This window comes from Phalacrocorax carbo, chromosome 23 (genome assembly GCF_963921805.1).
Source record: "Phalacrocorax carbo chromosome 23, bPhaCar2.1, whole genome shotgun sequence".
In the NCBI taxonomy this organism is placed as follows: Eukaryota; Metazoa; Chordata; class Aves; order Suliformes; family Phalacrocoracidae; genus Phalacrocorax; species Phalacrocorax carbo.
The window spans coordinates 1,675,726-1,699,349 of NC_087535.1; the positions used below are offsets into that span (position 1 = coordinate 1,675,726).

The following is a 23,624-nucleotide window of genomic DNA, read 5'->3' on the forward strand; positions in this document are numbered from 1 at the left end:
TTTCAGAGCGGAGGGGAATTTGTGCTTCCCCTCGGATGCTCCTAGGAGCTCTGCTTCTCAGAGACTCTCTGGGAAGTCCTCAGCCACCCCTATTCCATTCTCCTGTGAGAAGCCACATCACTGGCTATCAGAGACTGTTGACAGGGGGTCCCAGAGCCCCATGTATCCACGCCCCACCGCCTCGCTGGGTCCCTGCAGTGCCACGTTTCCCCATTGCGTAGCTGCAGGCAATGCCAGCCCATGCTTTGGGGCAGCCCGGCATCCACCTCCCTCTCTGCTGCCTTGCAGCGGCTCTCCAACGGCTCTGCCCACCCAGATGATGAGGCAGGGCGGGTGGTGGAGCTGCAGGAGCTCCTGGAGAAGCAGAATTTCGAAGTGGTCCAGGCCAAGGAGCGCATCTCTGCGTTGGCTGCCAGCGTCGCCGAGCTGGAGGAGGATCTGGGCACCGCCAGGAAGGATCTGATCAAATCGGAGGAGATGAGCAGCAAGTACCAGAGGGACCTCCGAGAGGTTAGACACTGCCCTCTCGCATTGCCTTTTGCAGTTGCAGAGACATCCACAGCAGCCTCCGCATGCTCTGGGCTGGGAAGGGATTGTAACCCCTGGTGTATGCAGGCCAGTGTTCCCCAAAAGGGGTTGCTGCCTTTGGGAGATTGTCCCCAAGTCCATCAGCAGGAACTTCCCTGAGTGTTATCCTTGTTGTCTGAGGAAGCAGCCACCAAGATACTCAGGTGTGCTGCAGACCTGGGGCAGTGAGTTGTGTCCATGCTAGAAGGATTTTCTGTGATTGCCTGACTCTCCCTTTATTGCTCTCCCGCTCTGCTGTCCCTCATTCCTGCGCAGAGCAGGGTTTTCATTGCATGCTTGGACTCGGTGGTGTCCCGGGCTCCTGGGAGCTGGGTGGCACAGTTGTTCCCAAACTGGTGGTCCCAGGTCAGGCTGTGACAGTCCTGTCGCTTCCCCAGGCCCTGGCTCAGAAAGAGGACATGGAGGAGAGGATCACCACACTGGAGAAACGCTACCTGGCAGCCCAGCGAGAAGCCACCTCCATCCATGACCTCAATGACAAGCTGGAAAGCGAGTTGGCCAACAAGGAGTCCCTGCACCGCCAGGTACCAGAGCTTAGACCCAAAGGCTCCCACTGCCCTGGGGACTTGGGAGGGAGAAGCAGGTGCTGGGGATGGGAAAAGCAGGCAAGCCTCGGTGCCAGGCACCCATCCTGCTCTGTCCTGCAGTGCGAGGAGAAAGCCCGGCACCTGCAGGAGCTGCTGGAACTGGCGGAGCAGAAGCTGCAGCAGACGATGCGGAAAGCAGAGACGCTGCCCGAGGTGGAAGCGGAGCTGGCCCAGCGCATCGCCGCACTCAGCAAGGCAAGTGTGCGGGGTGACTGGGGACCAGAGCCAGAACGGAGTGCAGGAACCAGAGGGAGAGGCAGGTCTGGCCACCCAGCTGCAGCGATGGAGCCCCTGGCAGGCCCAAGGCACCCTGCTCTCATTCCCAGCCTCTAAGCTTTGCTGTCCCCTGCCTCCCCCATGGCTGCAGGGACAATGCATGGTTTTTAAAGCTCCTGATGCATCCTGCACCTGTGGGGTTTGTTCTCTTCCCTCAGCTCCTTTCTCCAAGGCAGAGATGGCCCTGTCAATCTGAGTGGCCTTCAGCTTGTGCTGGGACCACTCTGGGATGAGGAGGAAGAGGAAGGACCCAGGCTGGATCTGGGAGGGTGCAGGCCTGGAGGGAGGTGTGGATATGGCCAGCCCGGCCCTTTCTGGGCACTGGAATGGGTGCCAAGTCACTCACAGAGCACCTCCATCTCCCATCACCTTGCTATCAGGGCTCTTTTGGGCTCACAGCAGGCAGTGAACCATGGTGGGGATGCAGGCAGCGGGAGGGAGCGCCACATCCCAGGGAAGGATGCAGGAGGACCCGCATGGTTTTGGGGAGCAGCATCCAAGAGTGCTGCTCTGCTTTTCCCAGGCAGAAGAGAGGCACGGGAGCATCGAGGAGCACCTCCGGCAGCTGGAGAGTCAGCTGGAGGAGAAGAACCAGGAGCTGGCCAGGGTAAGCACTGCTTAGCCTGGATGGGAGAGTCCTCATGGGTCCTGATCTGGCCTTGGCTCCCCCTTGCCATGGTGGCTGGGTACCTGGGCACACCACAAAGGGCTGGTCTCTCTGAAGCAGGATGGGGAGAGGAGACTGGTTAATCCTTTCCCATCCAGGATCTCTTAAACTAGAGACACGCAGGAGCTCCTGACCCTCTCTGCTGTGATTTCCCCCTCTTCCAGGCATCCAAGTCTTGCTGTTAGCATTCCACATCCACTCCTCTCCCAGCATCGACCCCTGGGCCAAGCTGGGAGCCAAAATGCAGGGCAGAGGGGGAGGCTCCAGCTGCTTTTCCCTGCAACATGGATCAGCAGCAGGGCAGGACTGAGGGGAGCTGGGAGCAAAGGGTGTTGCCCCTCAAGAAGACAGGAGGCTGAGCTGATGTGTCACGGGACACAAAATCCCTGCTGTGCTCCCTAGCCGGTGGCTGGGCTGTCCGTGCAGGAGGTTGTGATGCCCATTTTTCAGGTCACCCAGGAGGCATTACAGCGTGTGCCCCTGGGGAAGCCCCAGGTGCTTCAGCCTAGGGCATATATTTGGAGAGACCTTTGTAAATCCAGAGGATCGGCCCCCAATGGGGTCTGGAATGTGCCCCACTGTGGCTGTCCCTGGCAGACACACAGGCCAAACTTTCTTGAGGGTCAGGCAGGCAGGATCTCTTTGGATCGTGTCCTCTCTCCTCTTCATCCCTCGCTGGGAAACAGCAGAGACCAGCAGAGCCCCAGTGAAAGGTCCAATCTGTGCCGTAAGAGGTGAATTTGTCCCCAAAAGCTGGGCCTGGTAAATCAGCTGTGACAGCACCAGCAAGCATGGGATGGCGGGAGGGCACGGAGCCCCTCAAGGCAGGAGGAGTGGATCCACTGGGTCCGGCGTGACCGGTCGCTGTTTGCCGTTGCAGGCCCGCCAGCGGGAGAAGATGAATGAGGAGCACAACAAGCGGCTCTCGGACACCGTGGACCGTCTGCTGAGCGAGTCCAATGAGCGGCTGCAGCTGCACCTCAAGGAGAGGATGGCGGCCTTGGAGGAGAAGGTAGTAGCTGGGGGTCAGGGGTTCCTCTGGGGGGCTGGTGGGGTGTTGAGGGGTCCACAGACCCTCCAGCAGAGAGCCTCAGACAGCCACAGCATAGGAGGTTGAAAGTACCTGTGCAGGGATAGAGAAATGATCACATGCAGGATGCCAGCCAGGCGCTGGTGGGAGCTCAGGGAAGCGTGATCTGCATCGCGCCCTTGCCTCCAGCCAGCCCTTGCCTGTATGACCCACTCCCCATTGCCTCTCACCTCTGACAGCAGCAGGATTTGTCCTGCTCCATTCCCTCGCCTCCCTGTGTCTCTTCTGGCACAGCCTCACCTGCAGCCTTGGCCCAGCTGTTGGAGCAAAACCCTACTGCATTTTGCAGGAGAAAATGCAGTGTTCATCCTCTCCCACCTCATCGCCTCCACATGCTGCCTTGAAACCCTTCTATCCCCCAAGCCCAGACTGATCTGCCTTCTCCAGGCCAGAGCAGAGCCCATGAGCAGCCTCCCAGCTCCCACCCCACTCCTCCTGGGGAACTGGGCTTTCCTTTGAGGAGCCAGATGGAGTTGCTGCTGCCCCAGCGTGAATGCAATTAGCTGGGAGAGCAGGTGGCTCAGAGCAAGGATTAACCTCGCAGTGCCAATGGGAGGTCAGCCCTTAATGATCCACCTCTGTTTGGGTTCCTGCAGGGACCAGGCTCCCCTTAGCAGTCAGAGCACAGAGGGATTGCATCCCCTAGCTGGTCCCTCCAGGATCGGGTCTGTCTCCTTGCTGCTCTGCACCTCCTGGCCCCAGCCAGACCCAGCTGTGCCAGCGTTTAGCAGATGTCTGAGTGGCTCTGGATAAAAAGCAGGATTCAACACATGGGGCTGAGTCCAAATTCCCACCCCAGCAAGCATCAGGGACCAGAGCAGTAGCACCTTGCAAAGGGACATTGTCGGCTCCCCAGCCTGCTGCCAGCACTGGCTCACCCAGAGAGTTTCTCCAGGTCTTCCATGGGTAAAAATGATGCTGTTTGGCTGCCAACACCTCCCAAAAAAGAGCATGAGGTCAGGCAGTTGCAAACACATCTTCTTTTCCCCCTGCCTATTCCCTAGCTTAGATGTAGGGAGCATTTTTGCCCTTGATCCAGTTGCTCAAGGAGTTGATCTCTCCTCAGACGCATTGCCTAATCTTCAAGCCCTGCCCATGAAATCCCTAATCACCGCTTGCCCTCCATGGCCATGCCCCAGCCCCAGTGCGGGGAAGGATTTGAGCTACGGCAGCCCTGCTTGAGGAGCAGGAGGTTTGCAGGGAAGACCAGTTCGGAGGCAGGTGGGTGAGGACTAGATCAGGGAGCCATTGCCATCCCTCCTGCCAGGCATCAGTCACACCGCCCCCACAGCGATTCCACGCTGGCCATTCCCGGGAGGCCGCATGGCTGTTTGCTAAACGGTCTCTCTTTTTCTTTCCTGTTTTTGTTTCCTTTTCTTTTGTTTCATTTTTCTAAGAACACATTGTTACAAGAGCTGGAAAATACCCAAAAGCAGATAGAGGAACACCAGCACGACAAGGTAAATGCTGCTGCAGGGATTCTGCCCTAGTGACTGCGCTTCCTCACTCCTAATCCCCGGCTAGTGGCAGTTGCACCTCCTAAAATACCCTAGTTTCGGAGGAGCTGGGATCCCAAAGCGCCCAGCAGCAGGAGGCCACAAACTAACCCACGCAGTGGCTGGATGGAAGCTGCCACCCACCTCCCCGGAGACCCCTGGTTCGGTTCCCTAACAGGCACGTTCAGTCCCATCTCCATATCTCTATCACACTCATCCATCCCCGACCCCCTGCCGAGGACAGCAGCGAGGCCGGGGTGGCTCTGCCCGCGTGTCTAGAGGAGGGTTTACCCCAGCGCTCCTTGGGGCGGCCTGGCTGCGGGGGCAGCGCCGCTCAGGCAGCCACGTCCCCTTCGCCCCTGAGGCTTTCTCGACCTCCTCACTCAAACTGAGGGGAAGATCTGCTCCATGCCCAGCTTGCAGAAAGCCCCATAGGTCTTCACACCTCCCCTGCTCTCAGATAAAGCATCCAAGTAGGATCTGCAACATGAGTCCGCATTGGCCTGTGCCAGAAAGCTGGAGGGTTGCAGCTTTTTGAAACAACGGGAGCTTTTGGGATGTCTCACGCATGGTTGGGGGGATCGGGGGGCTGCTTTCCCCCTTGCCCACGGCCTTGTTCTCCCAAATGCTCCCTGCCCATGGCGAGGATGTGCGGGCACTGCTTGCGCTTCCCACCCGTGGCTGCTCAGCTCCGGGCAGAGGCAACGCTCGCAGGCTCGCGTGGCACTGCCTGCATGTTGCCCGCCCTGGTTCAGCCTGTTTGCCCACAGGACTGGATCCTGCTGTGCCTGGAGGATCCTGTCTCCCCTGCCTCCCTGCCCGCCCGCAGCCTCCCGCCTCGCATCTCCCCAGGACAGCACGGCCACTTAGTGCAGGCGCAGGTTCCTGATGAGGATGGGGCTGGCAGCAGGAGGGACAGGGCCAGCATCAAACCTGGGTAGTGGGTCCCTCACTGCCAGCCCTTTGCCAAGGCGAATGCGCACGTGCAGTCTGGAGCGAAACCAGAGCATCTTAGTGGGACTGACTTTCCTTCATCTCTCAAACCAGCATTGCTTCAAGCACACGTGTGTCTGTCTGTCTGGCCTGTGATCACTTCCTCCCTTTGCAGCATCGCCCCAGCATCGTCATTCACTCTCGCCTGCATGAGCTGTTTCTTTACCAATGTTTCAAAGGTGCTTTAAAGCTGGGATGGGGATTTTTAAAGGGAATATAAAGCTGGAAATAGCTAAGGATGTGGATTACCCCAAACCTTTCTGGCCTTCAGAGCAAAACCAACCCCTGCCTGTCTTGTCTCGCCCTGAACAGCGACGGTTGTCCGACGAGATTGACAAACTGAGGCTGGAGGTCGATCAGCTCAAGACCAGAAGTGGGACATTCGTGGAGAGCGTGCATGCAAGGTAAGGGCCGCCTGCCAGAACCCTGCCAGCCTGTGTGCACTCCGCTTGCATCCTGCACCCATGGCTTTGAGGGCTTTTTGGATTTAGGGTCCCAAAATGCTGTTGGCATCAGGCATTTCTGGTTTCACCAAGCCTCAGTGCAGGGCTGCAGGTTCATCGCAGCAGGGCTGGCTCCAGCTGTGCTGTCCCCACCATGGATTTGTCCTGGAGTGGGACACAGACTGTTGAGAATTGCCCAGCCCAACTGAATGGCCCAAAATTTGCTCTTCTAAGGGTGAAAATCCACTGGGCATAATTTATTTTTCTGCACAAAGGGCTTAGGGCTTAATTTTCTATGAAAACTATATGTTCACCAAGCGCCCTTCCCCCTGTGGTGTGCTGGGGATGAGCTGGTGGAGGAGGAGGAATCTCTTTTGAGGTGTTGCAGGCAAAGGAGAATGAACCTCCCATTTCCTCCCCATTTCTCCCCCTCCTCTCTACAATGGTCTTCCCACACCCTTTCATTTAAATTCAGCTGGGAGATGGGGAGGTCCCAACCCAGAGCACCAGGAGGAGAGCTGAGTCCACCGGGTCTCAGCCTCTGACACTGATCGGGGTACCCAGCACCGCTGGAAGAAACCAGGGGGTTAGAAAAAGAGAGTGCCAGCACAACATGCACCCCACGGCGCTGGTGCGACTGCCTGGGAGACCACATCCTCTCCTGAGCATTTTCAAAGTGGGTTAGGGGCAGTGAGGGATCAATGGGGGTGACCGCCAGTGGGGAAAATTCACCTCTCAGGAAGGCTGGAAGAGATGGAAGGGAACTGGTGTAACCAGCTTCAGATCAGTCAGCAGCTGTGGCAGAGAGGGGAAGGCCTAGAGGCCCTGTATCTGTTGTGGAGAGAAGAAATGGGGAGAGCAAGGAGGAGCTTGTGAGGGTGAAGGAAAGCTGAGTGCCAGAGGAGTGTCTGGGGGGCGTGGGGGACCTCTTTGTATGGGTCTGTAAGTACAGGATGGGCGATTTTTTTCTTTTTTTTAATTTCTTGAAGGAAAATTCAGCAGAAAGCTTGAGTTACGGAGGCCAGAATAATCGCCCAGCTGAAATGGCATCTTTTGTCTAAGGTGCCTTTATCTGTTTTTAGCTCAGGAGCCGCTTGTCAGTGGCTTCACAGCTTAAATCCCCTTGAAACTTGGGCTGTGCCTTTGCAAACACCAAGCTGACACCAAGCCAAGCTGCTCATGTTGGCGGTTTTGTCTGGGCTCAGTAGGATGCTGGGGTGGGGAGCCCGGATCTGTACCAGCACTGGCAACCACACCACCGTGGTGGAAAAACCTTGATCTGCTCTGGACAACGGCTTCTGTCATCTTAAATCAAGAAAACCTCCTGCCTCCTCTGACAGTGCATATAGGGAGTACTGACCCCATGCTCCGGGAAGGGGATTTGCTCAGCTGCATGGTTGGGTCTTCAGGGCGAAGAGGAGCAACCAGGCAATGTGGAGATACGCAATGAGTACCACGAGTGGCAAAAAGTGGCCTTGTGTCCATCAGCAGCTGCTGCGTTGCTCTGCCTGCCATGGGGACCCGCTCCCGAGCACCAGCCCAAGCATGGGGGAGGAAGATGAAGAAGTCCCAGTTTCTGCTGAGAGATCCCAAACAACACTCACGTCCCCGCACCTTGACGATCTGTTTCAAATGGGATTTTATTCATCAGGGTTCTTTTTTCATTAAAATGTTGAAGAAAACATAAAAAGGAGAAAAGCTCCCTGGCTGGCCCCTGTTCTGTACCATGGGGATGGAGAAGACAGGCACAAGACGTGCTGTACATGTTGGGACGTGCAAGCTGTTCTCGAGATGGGAGGACAGGAGGGGCCTGTTCAGCCCACGGCTTCTCAGCAGACCCACTGCACAGGGTGGTTTTGGCCAGAACTGGCTGGATGCCCCAGTGGGTACCGCAGCGAAGGGGGAGGCAGCAGCAGGGTAGGGCCCAGGGCTGAGCTTCCTACGGTCTGTGAGCACATCTCCAGGGCCAGCGTCGGGGGAGTGGGGCATCTTTTTTCAGAGCCTGGTTTTGCATCATTTCATGCAGAGCAGGCTGGCATCGCTGGGGCAGGCATCCCGGAGTGGCTTCATCCTCCCCTGTCCTGAGCTAGTCTGGGCTGCGAGGGGAGCAGCCCGGGGATAGGGGCATCCTTGCATGGAGCAATGTCTGCAACAGGGCTCTTTTTCCCCAGGTCCCATATGGGCAGCACCACAGACCTGCGCTTCCCACTGAGCGCTATGGTCCATGCCCCCACCGAGCCCTTCGGAACAGCCCCGGGCCTGCCTCGGGCACAGAAGGGCCGATTCGCCGCCCGGCGAGAGGAGCCAGCCAAGGTAATCCATCTTCATGCCAGCATGGGGTCAGACTTGGGGTTGGGGTCTCTCCTGCCTTGCATGCTGGTCTCACCTGTCACTGATCTGGGGACACGGGGCAACTTCCTTAAGCTGGTGTGTGGACGGGGTAACATGGTAGGAAGGGTCTCCCCACTGGGGATGTGTTGAGGTGAGACTGTTGTGTGGAGGCCTCCAGTTGGCTTTTGGAGACATGGGGGTGCCATGTGGGACCAGTGGACCTTGTTCCCCCAGGACTGGGAGCAGGCCCAGGCAGGCAGCGTCCTGGCCACGGGGCCTCACACCTTCGACAGCGACCCCGAGATCTCTGATGTGGACGAGGATGACCGTGAGACGCTTTTCAGTTCCATGGACGTGCTCTCCCCCGGTGGGCACTCGGACGCCCAGACATTGGCCATGATGCTCCAGGAGCAGCTGGATGCCATCAATGAGGAGATCAGGTAGTGACCATGGCCAAAACCTACCACTGCATTGCTCTGAAATGGCTCCAGGGGTCCAACAAACTGCCAGGCAGTGGGAGGAGGCTCTGATGCCCTAAAATTGAGGTCTTGGTCCAGCTTCAACCAGGGAAATGGCTCCAGGACATCCAGTCACAGGGCTTGGTCCTTCCTGCACACAGTTCTATGTCCCTCAGCTGCACAGTGCTGGCTCACAGAAAGGATCATTATTTAAAAAAAAAAAAGTCCCCCATGAATATCAAAAGAATCATAGAATCATTAAAGGTGGAAAAGACCTCTGGGATCATCAAGTCCAACCATCAGCCCAACACCCCCAGGCCTCCTAAACCATGTCCCCAAGGGCCACGTCTGCACATTGTTTGAACCCCCCCCAGCACGGTGACCCCCCCACCTCTCTGGGCAGCCTGTGCCAGGGCCTGACCGCTCTGGCAGGGAAGGCATTTTCCCTCATCTCCAACCTAAACCTCCCCTGACGCAGCCTGAGGCCGTTCCCTCTCGTCCTGTCACTGGTGACCTGGGAGCAGAGACTGACCCCCCCCTTCACTCCAGCCCCTCTCAGGCAGCCGCAGGGAGCGAGAAGGGCTCCCCTCAGCCTCCCCTTCTCCAGGCTAAACCCCCCCAGCCCCCCCAGCCGCCCCCCAGCACACTTGTGCTCCAGACCCTGCCCCAGCCCCACTGCCCTTCTCTGGACACGCTCCAGCCCCTCAAGGCCCTTCTTGTCCCGAGGGGCCCAAACCCGAGCCCAGCACTCGAGGTGGGGCCTCCCCAGGGCCGAGCACAGGGGCCCCATCCCTGCCCGGCTCCTGCTGGCCACACCAGCGCTGGCACGAGGAATTCCTGATACAAGAAATCATGGTGTGTCTCAGCTCTGGTTTATGTGGATCCTGATGGGTCTTGCTGCCATTCCTGGAGATTGGGAGCTTGAGTCACAGCACCCAAGGTGCATTTCCCGGGGCAGGGAGATGCTATGGCTGGGAGGTGTGAGACGACTCCCCAGAAAGGTGGGGAGCCAGGAGCCCTGAGCCCTGCTGCTCCCCCAGGATGATCCAAGAGGAGAAGGAGTCCACCGAGCTCCGCGCAGAGGAGCTGGAGACCCGCGTCACAAGCGGCAGCATGGAAGGCCTCAACCTCACCCAGCTCTGCAAAAGGGCTTCCATCCCCACCTCGCTGACAGCCCTGTCCCTGGCCAGCTCGTCCCCACCGCTCAGCGGCCGCTCCACCCCCAAGCTCTCCTCCCGCAGCGCTGCTCAGGACCTCAACCGCATGGGGATCATGACGTTGGTGAGGAGGCGCATGGGGCGGATGGGGGGCTGGACAGGGTGCGCGCGTGGCTGCCCGGGGTGGGATTGATGCCCCGGCATCCGCACGGGTGTGCGGGAGGGTGATGTGCAATGGGGGTGCCCACATTTGCTGTCTCCCAGCCTGGTAGGCCTGGCCCTAGGGCTGCTCTGCACAGGGGTTCTCCATTAACTGCCCCCCTTTCTGTGTCTCTCTCGCTTTCCCCCTTGCAATCAGCCCAGCGACTTGAGGAAGCACCGGAGGAAACTGCTAGTGAGTGGCTCCCATCCCGTTGGTTTTTGTCCAGGCCCCTTTTCCAGCCTGCTCCTGGCTTTGTCCACACCAGGTCAGGGTGCAGCAGGCGCGGGATGGAGCTGGGGACCCCAGGGATTCAGCAGGAGGATCATGGGGATCCCATAAGGTGCTTGGAGATGTGCTGGCTGGCAGCCTGGGGGGTCTGGCAGGACATGGGGAGGTTCAGAAAGCCACTGGGTCCTCAAACATTGTGTGTCCCCTCTGGCGACAGGGTGTCTTTGGGACATTCCCATCTGTGCTCCTCAGAGCCCTCTGCTGAGGGCCCGCAGCTTCTGTCCCCACACTCTGACCTGGACCGTGGGGCTGCATCCTCTCTCCTCCCTGTTCCCAGGATCTCGGCCATAAGGCCACATCCTCCCCATCTGCTTGGGCATCTCGAGCCATTGCCAGAGCTCTAGTTCAGGCCAATCCTGGAGCGTGGCAAAGCCTCAGGGCCCTGGTGGCTCTTTTGGCCATGCCTCCATGGAGCAAGAGAGAGGCAGGCAGCAGGGCAAGGATGGAGCTGGGCTTTGGCTGCCCAGCCTCATGGCTTCTCTGCTTGTTCAGTCACCTGCAGCTCGGGATGAAAGCCGAGAGGATAAAACCACCATCAAATGTGAGACATCCCCACCATCCTCACCCAGGACGTTGCGGCTGGAGAAGCTGGGCCACCCCGCGCTAAGTCAGGAGGATGGGAAGAGGTATGTGGAGCACCCTTTGGAGCTCACACCAGTGCCGGCTCTGTTGGTTTGAGGATTTACGTGGGGCAAGCGTGGGACTGTGGGATGGTCTGGGGTTTGCCATGGCTTGTGCGCTGCTCAGGAATAACCTAAAGGCTTTGCTGTTCCTCTCCCTCCTCCATCCCCAGCTCGCTGGAGGAGCAGGCCAGCAACCCCAGCAGCAACAGCAGCCAGGACTCCCTGCACAAGGGCTCCAAGAGGAAGGGGATCAAATCCTCCATCGGGCGCTTGTTCGGGAAAAAAGAGAAGGGTCGCTTGATTCAGCTGAGCAGAGAAGGGGCCACGGGGCAGGGTCCGTGAGCAGCCCTATTCCCATCCGTGCCGGGCGGGCGTCCTCTCGGGCCAGGCTCTCTGCACGCCTCCTGGCACTGTCTGGCTTTGGGGTGCTGTTGGGGTGACAGGCGGTGGAGCAGGGACACCTCTTCTCATTTGGGGATGTTGTGGCCACTGGCTCTGGGCACCCTGCAGCTTCAGGGCAGTTGGGTCCTGGTGCTTTCTGCCCTGCAGCCCTTTCTGGCATGAGCATGGTATCAGTCCTACTGCTCTGCAAGAGCTGCGGTGAGGATAGTGACCCCCCCATCACTGTATCTTGTCTTTAATGTCCCCAAATCTGCTGCCCTCCCCGTGGGACCTTCTTGATTTTTGCACAGCCCTTTGATGGGAGCTGCTTTTCCACTCCTAAATACTTCAGACTGCTTTACTGTTGAGCATGTTGAAATGGGAGAGGTGGCAGGCGGGGATCCCCTTGGGCTTCCCAGGGATGCAGGGGAGCTGTGGGGGTGGGGACTGTTACCTGCTGTGCTGCGACTGTGCATCCCCAACACCCTGGCTTGGGGACTGTGGCAGTGCCCACGCTGACTCTGGGGATGTCGTGCTGACCCTGGGGAGGTCACACTGACTGGAGGATATCTTGCTTGTCCAACAGTGCTGCTGACTGACGTGGAGGTGGGCATGCAGGACCCTCTGGGACTTGGCAAGCTGGGTGCTCAGGCTGAGAAGGATCGGCGCCTGCGGAAGAAGTGAGTGGACTTCCTTCCCTGCTCCAGCAAGAAAATATCCTTCCTAATGGCTGAGAAACCATGGCATGGGACTGGGAATCACTGGAAAGGCTTCTCATCTTCACCCTCTCTTGAGCCCTTTTAGCTCCTTTATTGCTTTTCTACCAGCTGGTTCTTACTGCCCATGGTCTCTTCCTTTTCAAGAGCTGTTCGCTTCCCTACAAGCCCCCAGTAAATCACTCTTCTGCTTCTGTTCCCTCCAGGCACGAACTCCTGGAAGAAGCTCGGAGGAAAGGATTGCCCTTTGCTCACTGGGACGGCCCCACCGTTGTCTCCTGGCTGGAGGTGAGGCAGAGCATGCCCGTGCATCATCCCCATGCACCAACGGCTTTGCAGTCACCACCGATCTGTAGTGTGCTCCCCCGGCACACAGCACCCCACAGTCCCACCACGCTTGGTCCATGCATGGGGTTGGTGGCTGCAAAGCCTGGGGAGCAGAGCAGATCCCGAGATCCCTCACATATTCTGCAGAGTTGTGGTTTGAGAACTTTGAGTTGAAAGGCTCAGCGGGTGCACTTTCCCTGTACTGTGCCCATCAGATATAGGGATGCTGGGCTGCCCACAGGCCATCTGTGCAAGGTGCAAAGAAAAAAGGAGCCCCACGTGGGTATCCAACTTTGATACTAAGCTTCAAAGAAGGTGGCCTTGATCCTACCAGAGGAAGCTAGGGTAGGTCAACCAGGCAGTCACTGGCTTTGCCCTGTTTTGGCAGCTCTGGGTGGGGATGCCGGCCTGGTACGTTGCCGCTTGCCGAGCCAACGTGAAGAGTGGAGCCATCATGTCGGCCCTGTCTGACACTGAGATCCAGAGGGAGATCGGCATCAGCAATGCGTTGCATCGCCTGAAGCTGCGTCTGGCCATCCAGGAGATGGTCTCACTCACGAGCCCCTCGGCACCGCCCACCTCGCGGACAGTAAGTGCTCCATGCCACAAACCCACTCTTCCCCCAGACAGACCCTCCATGGGGCAGGACGACACACTTGTTTACCCCCTTTCCCCAGCTCCTTGGGACCACAGTGAGTGCCAGAGTCACAGGCAAGTGTGGCCGTGGAGGGGGTGTTGTTCCCTCATGGAACGGTCAAACCACCAGACGCTTGTCCTCAGGCACAATGATCATTGACAGCCATCGAGTGTGAAGCACTTCCCTGTCTTGAGGCACCAGCAGATGCTCTTGTCCTCATGCTCAGAGGTTGTCACCAAGAGGGTGACCCTGCCAAGCAGCCTGCAGCAGCCCTGAGCGAGGCTCAGGGACTGTCTTGCCTTGCAAGGATGAAATCCCACTTGGCAGATGCGTGATTTGCAGGGCCAACTCGGTTATGCACAGCCGTTTTCTCAGTCATTTCAATACAAACCTTTTCCTGGGACTGTGAAATTCCTGGGGCAAGTCAAAGCAACGGCAGATCCCAGCCTTGCCCTGGACAGGACATGGAGCAGATGGAGGGATCATGTCTTGTGCAGGTCCCCAAAACCCCTGAGGGATTAATGGTGCCCCAGTAATGCCAAGGCACATCTGTAGAAATGCAGTCAGCAGAAAGGCCCCAAGCGTGCTGTGTCCCCTCAGATGGCCACGGCGGGGGTCACAGCTGTCAGACACAAGCCTACAGACTCCATGAGCATAACACCAAAGTATAAAGGCAGCCAAAGGGCTGGTGGTCTTTTCTGTGCTCTCTGTGGCTGCACGGACAGCCCCTGGACAGCTGGGTGCCACCAGCCCAAGCTGCAAGGACACTGAGATCTCCCCAGTACAGCTCCAAATGCAAGGGTGGCCTGATCCTCCATCAGCCCGAGCCGGGCTTGTTTCCAGAGCGGTTGTAAACCAAGGCCATGGCTCCGTGGTGGCTTACCCTCACCACTCTGCTCTTTTCCCTGCAGTCCTCCGGAAACGTCTGGGTCACCCACGAGGAGATGGAGAACATGGCGACTTCCACCAAGACGGTGAGGCTGGCCAGCCCCACTGCCGCCACATGGCGTATCGGTTACCAAGCTGAGCTCTGGGCATGCATTAACGTGCTAAACCCTGGGAGGGAAGGGGATCTTTGCTGCGTCTCATGTGTCAGCTCTTGGCCAGCACCATGCACCTGTTTAGAAACCATCTTTCAACCTCTAATATCCCAACAATTTCTAAAACTGGCTTAAAAACCATCAGATGCATTTTCTTTTGTCAATCCCCTATGGGTTTTGCCTGGTTTCTAGAGTAGCTTGTCTGTTAGTTATGAGTTAGAGGAAAGAAATGAAAGACAAAAGCCAAGAGTGATCTCAAGATAGGTGCATGAGATTGAGTCCCACATTGGTCGTTCTGCACCCAGAGAAATCACTGTCTAATCTCCCATTGACCTTAGCACACCCAAATATTGTCCCCACTGTCTGTCCCTACCACTGGCTGATAGCTCGGGGTCCCTTGGAGGGATGTGGCCATGCTCCCAAAAGCTCTGGCTCCTTTGGAGAGATGTAGCTGTGCTCTCCTCTCTGTAACTTAATGACCCCATGTCCATGTCTCAAAGCAGGGACAGCATTTTGGATTTTCTGTGTGAATTAGGCATTTTATTGAAGCTTTTGTCTGCGGGTTGAGTAACACAGACCTGTAACTGGCAGGTGCCTTTTGGGGAAGGAGAGCTCAGAGTTACGGCAGGGACGTGACACTTTCCCTTGGCAGCTTTGTGAGGTTGAGCAAAACCAACACAGTTTGACAAGGCAGGAAATAGCTACAAAATTAGGAGATTGAGTTGGGCAGTCCCTCTGGGGGTTGTGACCCATGAGCTGAAGCTTAGGTTTCTCTCTGCATCCACCTATCTTTGGGGGACCCAAGAACTACCCATATTTCCCAGGAAAGATGTATGAGCCCTGTGTCTGTGCCACCACCAGCCCAGGGCCCATGAGAAAAGCCTCATTCTGTATCCTCCTTACTTGTCTGAGAGATGGGGTGAAACCTGGGCCCAGCAGGGTCGGGGTGTCCCCAGCACCATGTCAGCAAGGCTGAGCTCCTCATGCCGTGCAGCTGTGAGGCCGACCCCCAGCCCCTCTGGGTCCCACCGTGCCGAGGGGTCCCGTGCTCAGCACGCCTGGCACACACTTTCACGGTGCGCGGTCACCCGGTACTGACTTTACCTGTCCTTTCTATTGACATGCTGCGTGTGTCACGCTTAGGACACAGAGGAAGGAAGCTGGGCGCAGGTGAGGTCCCCGTGTCACCCTTTTCCGCGGGTGGTGCATGGGGTGGTTGTAGGAGGGCGAGCTGGCCGTGATGCGGCACCCGGGGGATTAGCCTGGGGCATCAGGATGCACCAAGTCCTGCTTGCAGTCTGAGCCTGCACCCTGTGGTTGCTCCTCTGAGCTCTTGAACACAAAGTGGTCCTCCTGGGACCTTGCATCGAGCAGCATCCTCCTCTGCTTCAGGCACAGTGACCCTTCCTGTGTAAACGCAGATCTGGTGCTAAAACCCCAACGTAAGAGCGACCAGTCACCCTGCAGGTTTCTGTCTGCATAGACATTTAGTTTTCACCTTTTTTTTTGGCCCTAAGTTCAGGATATAGACCATTTTCATGAACTGAAAAGGTGGGAGGAAAAGGTCCTGCTTGGATCCATCTGTTCTGGTTTTGATCAGTGTGAAATGTTTTCATTTTCTTGTGGTGGATTTTATTTTGGTTTTTAGCCCAGAATCAGCTCGCAGTAAAATGGATGTTTTTCTGCCCAAAACTGACCTTTTTTTAAATTTTGAAGTCATAAAGTAGATCTTTTGGTGATTTCTAGGCTTCTTAAAGATCATTTGGAAATGCACTGAAATCTATTTTGTAGCTGTTTCAGCTTTCATGAATGTACTTTTTCCAGAATAAGCTGATCGTAAAGTCCAGCTATCCCTTGTGCTTGCTTTTTGGCTACTGCCTTGTCTCCTTGGGGGACATCACTAGGACACAAACCATGGCCAACAGGACTCTTCCCTCCAGCTCCTTCAGTACAAATTAGGGTTAAACTCCTCTGCCCCAGGTTTGGCCCTCAGGACAGTGACCCCCAGGTTGCAGCACTGAACTGTCACTGATCTCCTGCGATTCTGCAGCTCCACCAAGCTCTGGTTTCTCCCTAGCTTCTCGATTTGCTTCTCCACAGACACTGGCCTATGGGGACATGAACCACGAGTGGATTGGGAACGAGTGGCTGCCCAGCTTGGGTCTCCCGCAGTATCGCAGCTACTTCATGGAGTGTCTTGTTGATGCACGGATGTTGGACCACCTCACCAAGAAAGATCTCAGAGTGCACTTGAAGATGGTGGACAGCTTCCATCGGTGAGTCCCCTTCTTTGGGAGGACCCTGGGGTGCAGCATCTGTGCATGGAGCAGAGGGTGGAGCTGTTTGAGGGAATCTCTCCTGTCTTGGGCAGCCCTGGTGCTGGAGGATGGCTCTTCTAGGCTAAACTCAACCACTTAGTCTGGGGCAGCTCATATAGGCAAATGTTGTCCTCACAGCAGAGAGGTGGGGGAGTCACCATCCCTGGGGGGTACTTAAAAGACGTGTAGACACGGCACTTCAGGGCATGGTTTAGGAGGCCTGGGGGTGTTGGGTTGAGGTTGGACTTGATGATCCTAGAGGTCTTTTCTAACCTTAATGATTCTATGATTCTATGAAAATTGCAGAGGGCCAAGCCTTCTCCTGGCTGTGGAGCAAATCATGGGCAAAAATAAAGGCTCGTCCCACCTGGTGCCCCACTGGCAGGCGGAGCAGTCATCTGCCAGCAGCACAGCTTGGAGAAGGCTTATGCCATCCCAACCACCTTGCTCAGACACCAATGTCCAGCACTGTCACGGGGTGCCACCATCCACTCTGACCCATGGGGTGGGCCATGGGCCTGCCAGGGCCCTCCCTGCTCTGGGGATGAACCCTTCAGCCTGGAGCAGCCCCCATGGCCTGGTTCTCCCTTCCTTCTCCAGCCACCAAGCACAGAGTAGCGTTATTTGGATCCATGTGCTCTCAGGCAGGTAGAACAGGGTAAAACTGATGGAGTGGGAAGTTACCATGGAAAGGAGGGACATTGCCCATTTTCTGGCCAAGATCTTCCCTTTGGGATGTGTCTGTCCCGACCCAACTCTGAACCAAAGCATCCTTTGGGCACATGGAGAGCAAGCAGGGAAGCGGGTCCCTCTGCAGGTCCCTCCAAGCCACCTGCCTCGGATGCTGAGCCCTCCTGAGGGTCGGGTGACATCTCGTGTCCTTGCAGCACCAGCCTGCAGTACGGCATCATGTGCCTGAAGAGGCTCAACTACGACCGCAAAGAGCTTGAGAGGAGGCGAGAAGACACCCAACACGAAATCAAAGGTCAGCAGCCACATAACACGATCCAGCTCTGGAAAAGGAGATGAGAAACCTCCCAAGAGATGCCCAGAGATGGTCTCTCTCCTATCCTTTATTTTTAACACAACATTTGCCTAGGCAAAACTGTAATTTCTGAGCAACCGTGCTCACAGGGCTGTTCTCCAGGGGGGACGTCCCTGCAGTATTTCCCCAACAGATTGCTTCAGGTGCCTTTATGCAGCTTACCCCAGTCAGGCCTGAGGAGGGAGGAAGGGTGTCAAAGACAGGAAAAATATAGTCTGAGGATCAGATCATCTTCTCTTGCCCATTTCAGATGCTCAGGGCACCCCCCAGTTTGCTCAGCCTCCCCTTCCTCGTTGGCTGTCCTGAGATTCCCTGCGCATCTGGCTGCTGCTTAGATTACATCTCATTATTGATAATGCCCCTAATTATGCCTGCAGCCGTGGGTTCTTAGGATTAATTTTCACAGTTGTTTTCTGCCTGTTATTTCAGCATTTAGTTTGGTAAATTGAAGTGAGCTGTTCCCGGCACTTGAGCACCCCATATTGCTGCTGCCTCGGGAAGGAGAGTCCCAGGATCAGCCTGGGGCTGTGCCAGAGGGCCTCAGGACATCATCAGGTCCTCGCACAGCTCAGAGTGTGGGCTGAGCTGGCTCTGAGACATGCCCTTTCTCTTTTGCAGACGTGTTGGTGTGGACTAACGACCAGGTCATTCACTGGATCCAGTCCATTGGGCTTCGCGAGTATGCAAACAACCTCGTTGAGAGCGGCGTGCATGGGGCGCTCCTCGCCCTCGATGAAAACTTCGACCACAACAGTCTGGCGCTTGTGTTGCAAATCCCCACGCAGAACACGCAGGTAAGAGCAGCATCCTTGCAGGATTTTGGAGGAGAGTGGCCAGCGTGGGACACGGCTGCTGTGTGACTCCACCAGTCCCACCAACTCCGCTCTGTCTTTCAAAGCAGAGCTCTCGGATGGCACATGGGCTTTTTCTCTGTCATTCTCAGGGCTTCCTGGGATGGGGGTTTGTGCTGGGAACTGTTCCCACCGATGGGGAATGCTCATTTGATGTTATTTTCAGGCTCGACAAGTGCTGGAGAGGGAGTTCAACAACCTGCTCGCCTTGGGCACAGATCGGAGGCTGGACGATGTGAGTACGAAACCTCTTCCATGTCCAGATCACGCTAAGCGCCTGTTCTTGTGCAAGAAACAGTAGAGACAGGACCTCTGCTCTCTCCCTCCTTGTCCAGGGGTGTCAAATAGTGCATCACAAACTCCATAGAGCAGTCGCAAGAGCAGTATCAGTGGAATAAGCTAAAACTGTTAGACAAGGCCATGAGGAATGCATTGCCAGGCTGCGGAGGCAGGTGAGGTAGAGTCTGGTGCATCATTTCTAGCCTCATGCTTGGTTGGCTGAATTTCAAGTAGATTCACCTGGCTTTCTTTGCCAGCTGCTTTAATATTGCCTTTAGAGTCACAGATGTTCTGGGCATGACACATCTGCGGCAGGTAAAGCTGGTGGGTTGGACATGCCCCATTAGGCAGCCAGAAAGCTGTTCACGTTGAGTCGCTGAAGGTGGGAATTCATCTAGATCTCTCCTACATAGAGCTTTCCTCCATGCGATATGATAGCAGAGCTAGTCAGGGCTCCTTTCAGAGCAGAGAGAAGCAGGCACTTCCAGGTGCCATTATCTGGCCAAGGTTAGATGCATCCCTTGAGGTCTTCACTGGGGCTTGTGTGTTGGTGTCTCCAAGGCCTCTTTGCAGGCAGGCTGGAGAGAAGAGAGAGGCAAGCTGGAAAGGGTAAAGCCTTTGGTATGGGATCCCGGAGAGGTGTCCTATGTCCTTGGCCCAATTTGATCACGCACTTCTGCACTGTTTGAATTGGTCTCCGCGTAGAGGCACACCCTTAGTTAGGTGGAAGCAGTGCTGGTATCTCACAGGGGCAGAAGGTCCTGCTGCCAGGCCCATAACCTGCTCTTCCCTCACAGGGCGATGACAAGACCTTCCGTCGAACCCCGTCCTGGCGAAAGCGCTTCCGCCCACGAGACGTTCACAGCATCAACATGCTCAGCGGCTCGGCCGAGACGCTGCCCGCTGGCTTCCGTGTCACCAGCCTGGTGCCCCTGCCCCCTCCATCCGCCCCTGCCAAGAAAATGCCCCCAGAAGGTAGGTCACCCCCTTCTCCCCAGGGTCCTCCCCACCCCTGCTCAGACCTCATGGTGCATCCGGGGAATGATGTGCCACCAAGAGAGGAGAGGGAGAGAGGCTGATTACCTGTGATGCTGAATCCATGTGATCTTGAGCCGTTGTCTGCTGTAAATGTTTTTTCAGGAGGGTTATTTCAGACTCTGGTCTGGTGTGTGCGTTCTTTTTTTGAACTGCCAGGACAAGGGAGAGGGCTGGATTGGGGCATGAAACTGGGATATGTGTCACCCACCCTGGGTTTGGCATCCAGGTCCAACAGAGCCTGTTGGGGTAGCGCTGGGGGTGGTGAGGAAGCAGCAGCACAAACTGGGCCAGTCTTGTCCACCCTGCGTTTTGGAAACCATCCCAAAGGGACTGAATAACCGGCTCAATTCAGTCCGAGTGCTGCTGAGCAGCCACTCTCCCAGGGATGGCAGGGCGCTGCTTCGACCCACTTACTGCCCGTGCTGCTGACTGTTGTGTATTTTAGCTGAGCACAATGTCCCAGGCTCTGCCCCACCACCACATGACTCCTTTCTACAAGTTATCATGCTCCCTTCCAAAGCTGTAGGGAGGCACCAGCCAAGTCACAGAATCACAGAATCCCAGAATCCCAGAATGGCGGGGGTTGGAAGGGACCTCTGGAGCTCACCCCGTCCCACCCCTGCTGGAGCAGGCACCCCCAGAGCAGGGGCACAGGGCCGCGTCCAGGCGGGGGGTGAATGTCTCCAGGGAAGGGACCCCACAGCCTCTCTGGGCAGCCTGTGCCCCTGCTCTGGCACCCGCACAGGGAAGGGGTTTGTCCCCATGTTCAGGGGGAGCTTCCCGTGTCCCAGCTTGTGCCCGTGGCCCCTTGGCCTGGCGTTGGGCACCACTGAAATGAGTCTGGCCCCATCCTCTTGGCACCCGCCCTTCAGATATTGATAAGCATTGATGAGATCCCCCCTCAGCCTTCTCTTCTCCAGGCTGAACAGACCCAGGTCTCTCAGCCTTTCCTCATAAGAAGGCCCCTGACCATCTCGGCAGCTCTGTGCTGGACTTGCTCCAGCAGTTCCCTGTCCTTGAACTGAGGGGCCCAAAACTGGACGCAGCACCCCAGATGTGGCCTCACTAGGGCAGGGCAGAGCAGAGGGGGAGGAGAACCTCCCTCGCCCTGCTGGCCACACTCCTTTTCATGCACCCCAGGACACCGCTGGCCTTCTTGGCCCCAAGGGAACATTGCACATTGCAAGTCACCCCAGTTTGTCCCCTGGACCAGGTGCCCTGGTCCCACTGTCCCAAGCCACCAGCCGCATGCCGAGTGATGCAGAGCCGGCTTCAGCAGGCACAGAAATGAGTGTAGGAATGAGAATTAAAAACCTGTACTTTCACCTTCTGGCTCCAAGCCCTAGACTCAGGTCTCCACCTGTCTCCAGATTTGCTCAAAGTTCACAGCTTTCCATCCAGCGATTTGGGTCAACCTTCTGTTCAACCTTTTCCACCCCATTCCTGAAAGCTGCAGTTCCCACCTGGCTGAGGACAAAGAAACCTGGAACAAAATCCGTAGGTCTGACAGCACCCAGACACAGGCAGCAGGGTGCTCGCTGCCCAAGAGTAGGGATGGCAAGCGGCGACTTTCCAAATACCCTGGAGCCTTGGGAGCATCAGAGCTGGCCAAACGTCCCGCTTCCTTTGACCCTCATTTTCATGTAGCTCCAGTGCACGCGTGCTGCCTAATAAATGTTCTGGTGGGAAGCTGAGGGCTAATTGGAGCAGTTGCTAATTGCATGCTCTGCTCTTTGACTCGCTTCCAGTTGGTGCCTCTGGGTCGCCAAGGCTGGAGACCTCCACGGTCCGGACGTACTCCTGCTGAGGGTCAGCGTGATGGGAACCAGCCCGGCCCTGGGTAAGTGCGAGGAGGATCAAGGCCTTGGAGCTGGATGGGAACCGAGAGGAGAGCATAAGGCCCAGCGTCCTCTGCCTGGCATCACCCAGGCAGGGTGTCTGCCTTCACCAAGGTTTGCCTTGCCATGGAGGACCATGGAGACCTCAGCAGTGGGGGAACAGACCGCTGCTGCCTGAGGCTCACAGGACCCTGAGATGATGCAGAAGGGATGCTGAGCATCCCAGCCACAGGGGATCCAAACCAACACTGGTTTGTCCAGTCCCTGGACAGGCAGCTCCACTGGGGACCCCAGGCTGCCATCCTAGATGGGAGGTCCCACTGGGGTGAGGGAAGGATAGTCAAGTACTTCAGAGAGGCTGCTGGGACCCTGCTGTTCCCTGGGCATGGCTCCCCTGTGCCAGGGGGATTCACTGCTGACCCTGTCTGGGTTTGTTGGCCTGTAGGTGCATGGGTGGGGGTGAACCGCTATCTTCACAGGGCCTTTCCCGCTTTCATTTCTCAGCACATCCCCACTATCCATATGGCCATGTGCTGGCTGCCTTTCAGGACAAGAGCCCAGCCTGCGCCTCTTCCTCAGCCCAGACCAACAGACACTGCAGTCTTGCTGCTGTGGACCGAAAAGGATGCTCTCCCTTCTGCTTGTGCACCCCACCGCTTCCCCTGGCTCCTCATGGCTCCCACCTGTGGCTTGTCTCCCACCTCTCCCCGCGCTGGCTGGGCTACGGATGCACTCGCTGGGTGCCCGCTCCATTGCTGGCAGAAGCGTGGTGCAACCCAGTGGAGCGGCAGAGACACCCCAAAAGAGGGCTGCAATATTTGGAAACCTTTCACCTGCCTGGTTCATGTTGCCAATACGCCGTGGGCTGCTGCACTGACTCGCCCAAGCCCCAGGCATCAGGGACGCTGCTGCCCACAGGACTCGAAGCCAAGGAAGATTCAGGCTCGTGAAAATCTTCACGCCAGGGCGGCCAGGCAAGGACCTGCCCCCAGGAGGGGCCGAGGGGCCAGAGCTGGTGCCAGGGTCGGCCCTGCACAGGATGGAGCAGGGGCCGGCCAACATGGGGGGCATGGAGAGCGGCTGTCTGCCACGGGGTGGGCAGCTGGGGTGCTGCGTTTTGGGGTGCTGCCAGATGCCACGCAGGGGGGAGGCTGCGCCAGCATGGCGAGTCCACGAAGGGCTGCGTGGGGAAGGGCTGGAACTGCCCCATACGGCTTGCTGCCGGCCGGGACGGTACCCGGCACCCATGGGAGAGGGGACCCTCCTTGGGTGCCTGGGGAGACGTGGTGGGGCACCCACCACCCCAGGACGTGCCCATCCCTTCCCCTCCAGGTGCAGAGGAGATGCTCTCCCCTCCTGCCTCCAGGCTATGGGCAGGGATCAATCCAGGAGGCTCTTAACTCTTCCCGTTTCTCCCCCGTAGGGTAGGATCTCTTCGTCTCCTCATGCCACGTTTGCCTTGTGTGGCCCCTATTTCTGATGTGATATTTATTGATGGCTGGAATGACCTTATACTTATCATGTGCTGTCTGGAAGTGCAATATCTGAGAGGCTATACAGTCACGATGTCTTTTCGGTGTATTATTTGCCTAATACAGTATTAAATATTTTTTTAATTTGAAGAGTCAGTGAGCCCTTTATATCAATGCCCTATTTCTTTCGTCATATTATTGGTACTGCATGGACTCCAAACCCTGGATCGGGTCAGGAAAGGATGTATGTGTGTTCCAATAAACAGGATTTTAAAACAGTGGTGGCTTGAGCCTTATTTCTAGAGCCCAAATTAAAAATAAAATTAATCTTTATCTCCCCCAAGAGTTTTTGAGGTACAGGGCTGAGCCCCAGTTGCAAACCACTGCTCGCTGCAGGGCTGATGCAAGTTCCTGCTGCTGAGCAACAGCGCTGAGGTTCAGCTGGATTTTCTGATACGGAGAAATCCCCAACCTTGGAATTAG

At 56.8% G+C, this 23,624-nt stretch overlaps 1 protein-coding gene across 4 annotated transcripts in view; it reads left to right on the forward strand.

Annotated features, from left to right (window-relative positions):
• The window catches only part of PPFIA4 (PTPRF interacting protein alpha 4), a 61,984-nt gene extending 38,565 nt beyond the window's left edge, over positions 1 to 23,419 (forward strand). The window contains exons 7-31 of one of the 4 annotated variants that reach the window (XM_064472004.1): positions 289 to 510; positions 966 to 1,112; positions 1,236 to 1,374; positions 1,979 to 2,058; positions 2,999 to 3,130; positions 4,606 to 4,668; positions 6,010 to 6,101; positions 8,312 to 8,453; positions 8,706 to 8,911; positions 9,970 to 10,210; positions 10,445 to 10,480; positions 11,069 to 11,202; positions 11,370 to 11,533; positions 12,167 to 12,260; positions 12,503 to 12,584; positions 13,012 to 13,212; positions 14,172 to 14,234; positions 15,444 to 15,470; positions 16,401 to 16,576; positions 17,506 to 17,603; positions 18,282 to 18,457; positions 18,681 to 18,749; positions 19,591 to 19,768; positions 21,580 to 21,671; positions 22,174 to 23,419. In XM_064472004.1, the coding sequence (XP_064328074.1) occupies positions 289 to 510; positions 966 to 1,112; positions 1,236 to 1,374; positions 1,979 to 2,058; positions 2,999 to 3,130; positions 4,606 to 4,668; positions 6,010 to 6,101; positions 8,312 to 8,453; positions 8,706 to 8,911; positions 9,970 to 10,210; positions 10,445 to 10,480; positions 11,069 to 11,202; positions 11,370 to 11,533; positions 12,167 to 12,260; positions 12,503 to 12,584; positions 13,012 to 13,212; positions 14,172 to 14,234; positions 15,444 to 15,470; positions 16,401 to 16,576; positions 17,506 to 17,603; positions 18,282 to 18,457; positions 18,681 to 18,749; positions 19,591 to 19,768; positions 21,580 to 21,638 (3,021 nt within the window). In that variant the 3' untranslated portion in view covers positions 21,639 to 21,671; positions 22,174 to 23,419. The remainder of the gene's footprint in view (positions 1 to 288; positions 511 to 965; positions 1,113 to 1,235; positions 1,375 to 1,978; positions 2,059 to 2,998; positions 3,131 to 4,605; positions 4,669 to 6,009; positions 6,102 to 8,311; positions 8,454 to 8,705; positions 8,912 to 9,969; positions 10,211 to 10,444; positions 10,481 to 11,068; positions 11,203 to 11,369; positions 11,534 to 12,166; positions 12,261 to 12,502; positions 12,585 to 13,011; positions 13,213 to 14,171; positions 14,235 to 15,443; positions 15,471 to 16,400; positions 16,577 to 17,505; positions 17,604 to 18,281; positions 18,458 to 18,680; positions 18,750 to 19,590; positions 19,769 to 21,579; positions 21,672 to 22,173) is intronic. The other 3 variants (XM_064472005.1, XM_064472006.1, XM_064472007.1) reach the window with 3 other exon arrangements.
• Positions 23,420 to 23,624: the final 205 nt, after the last annotated feature.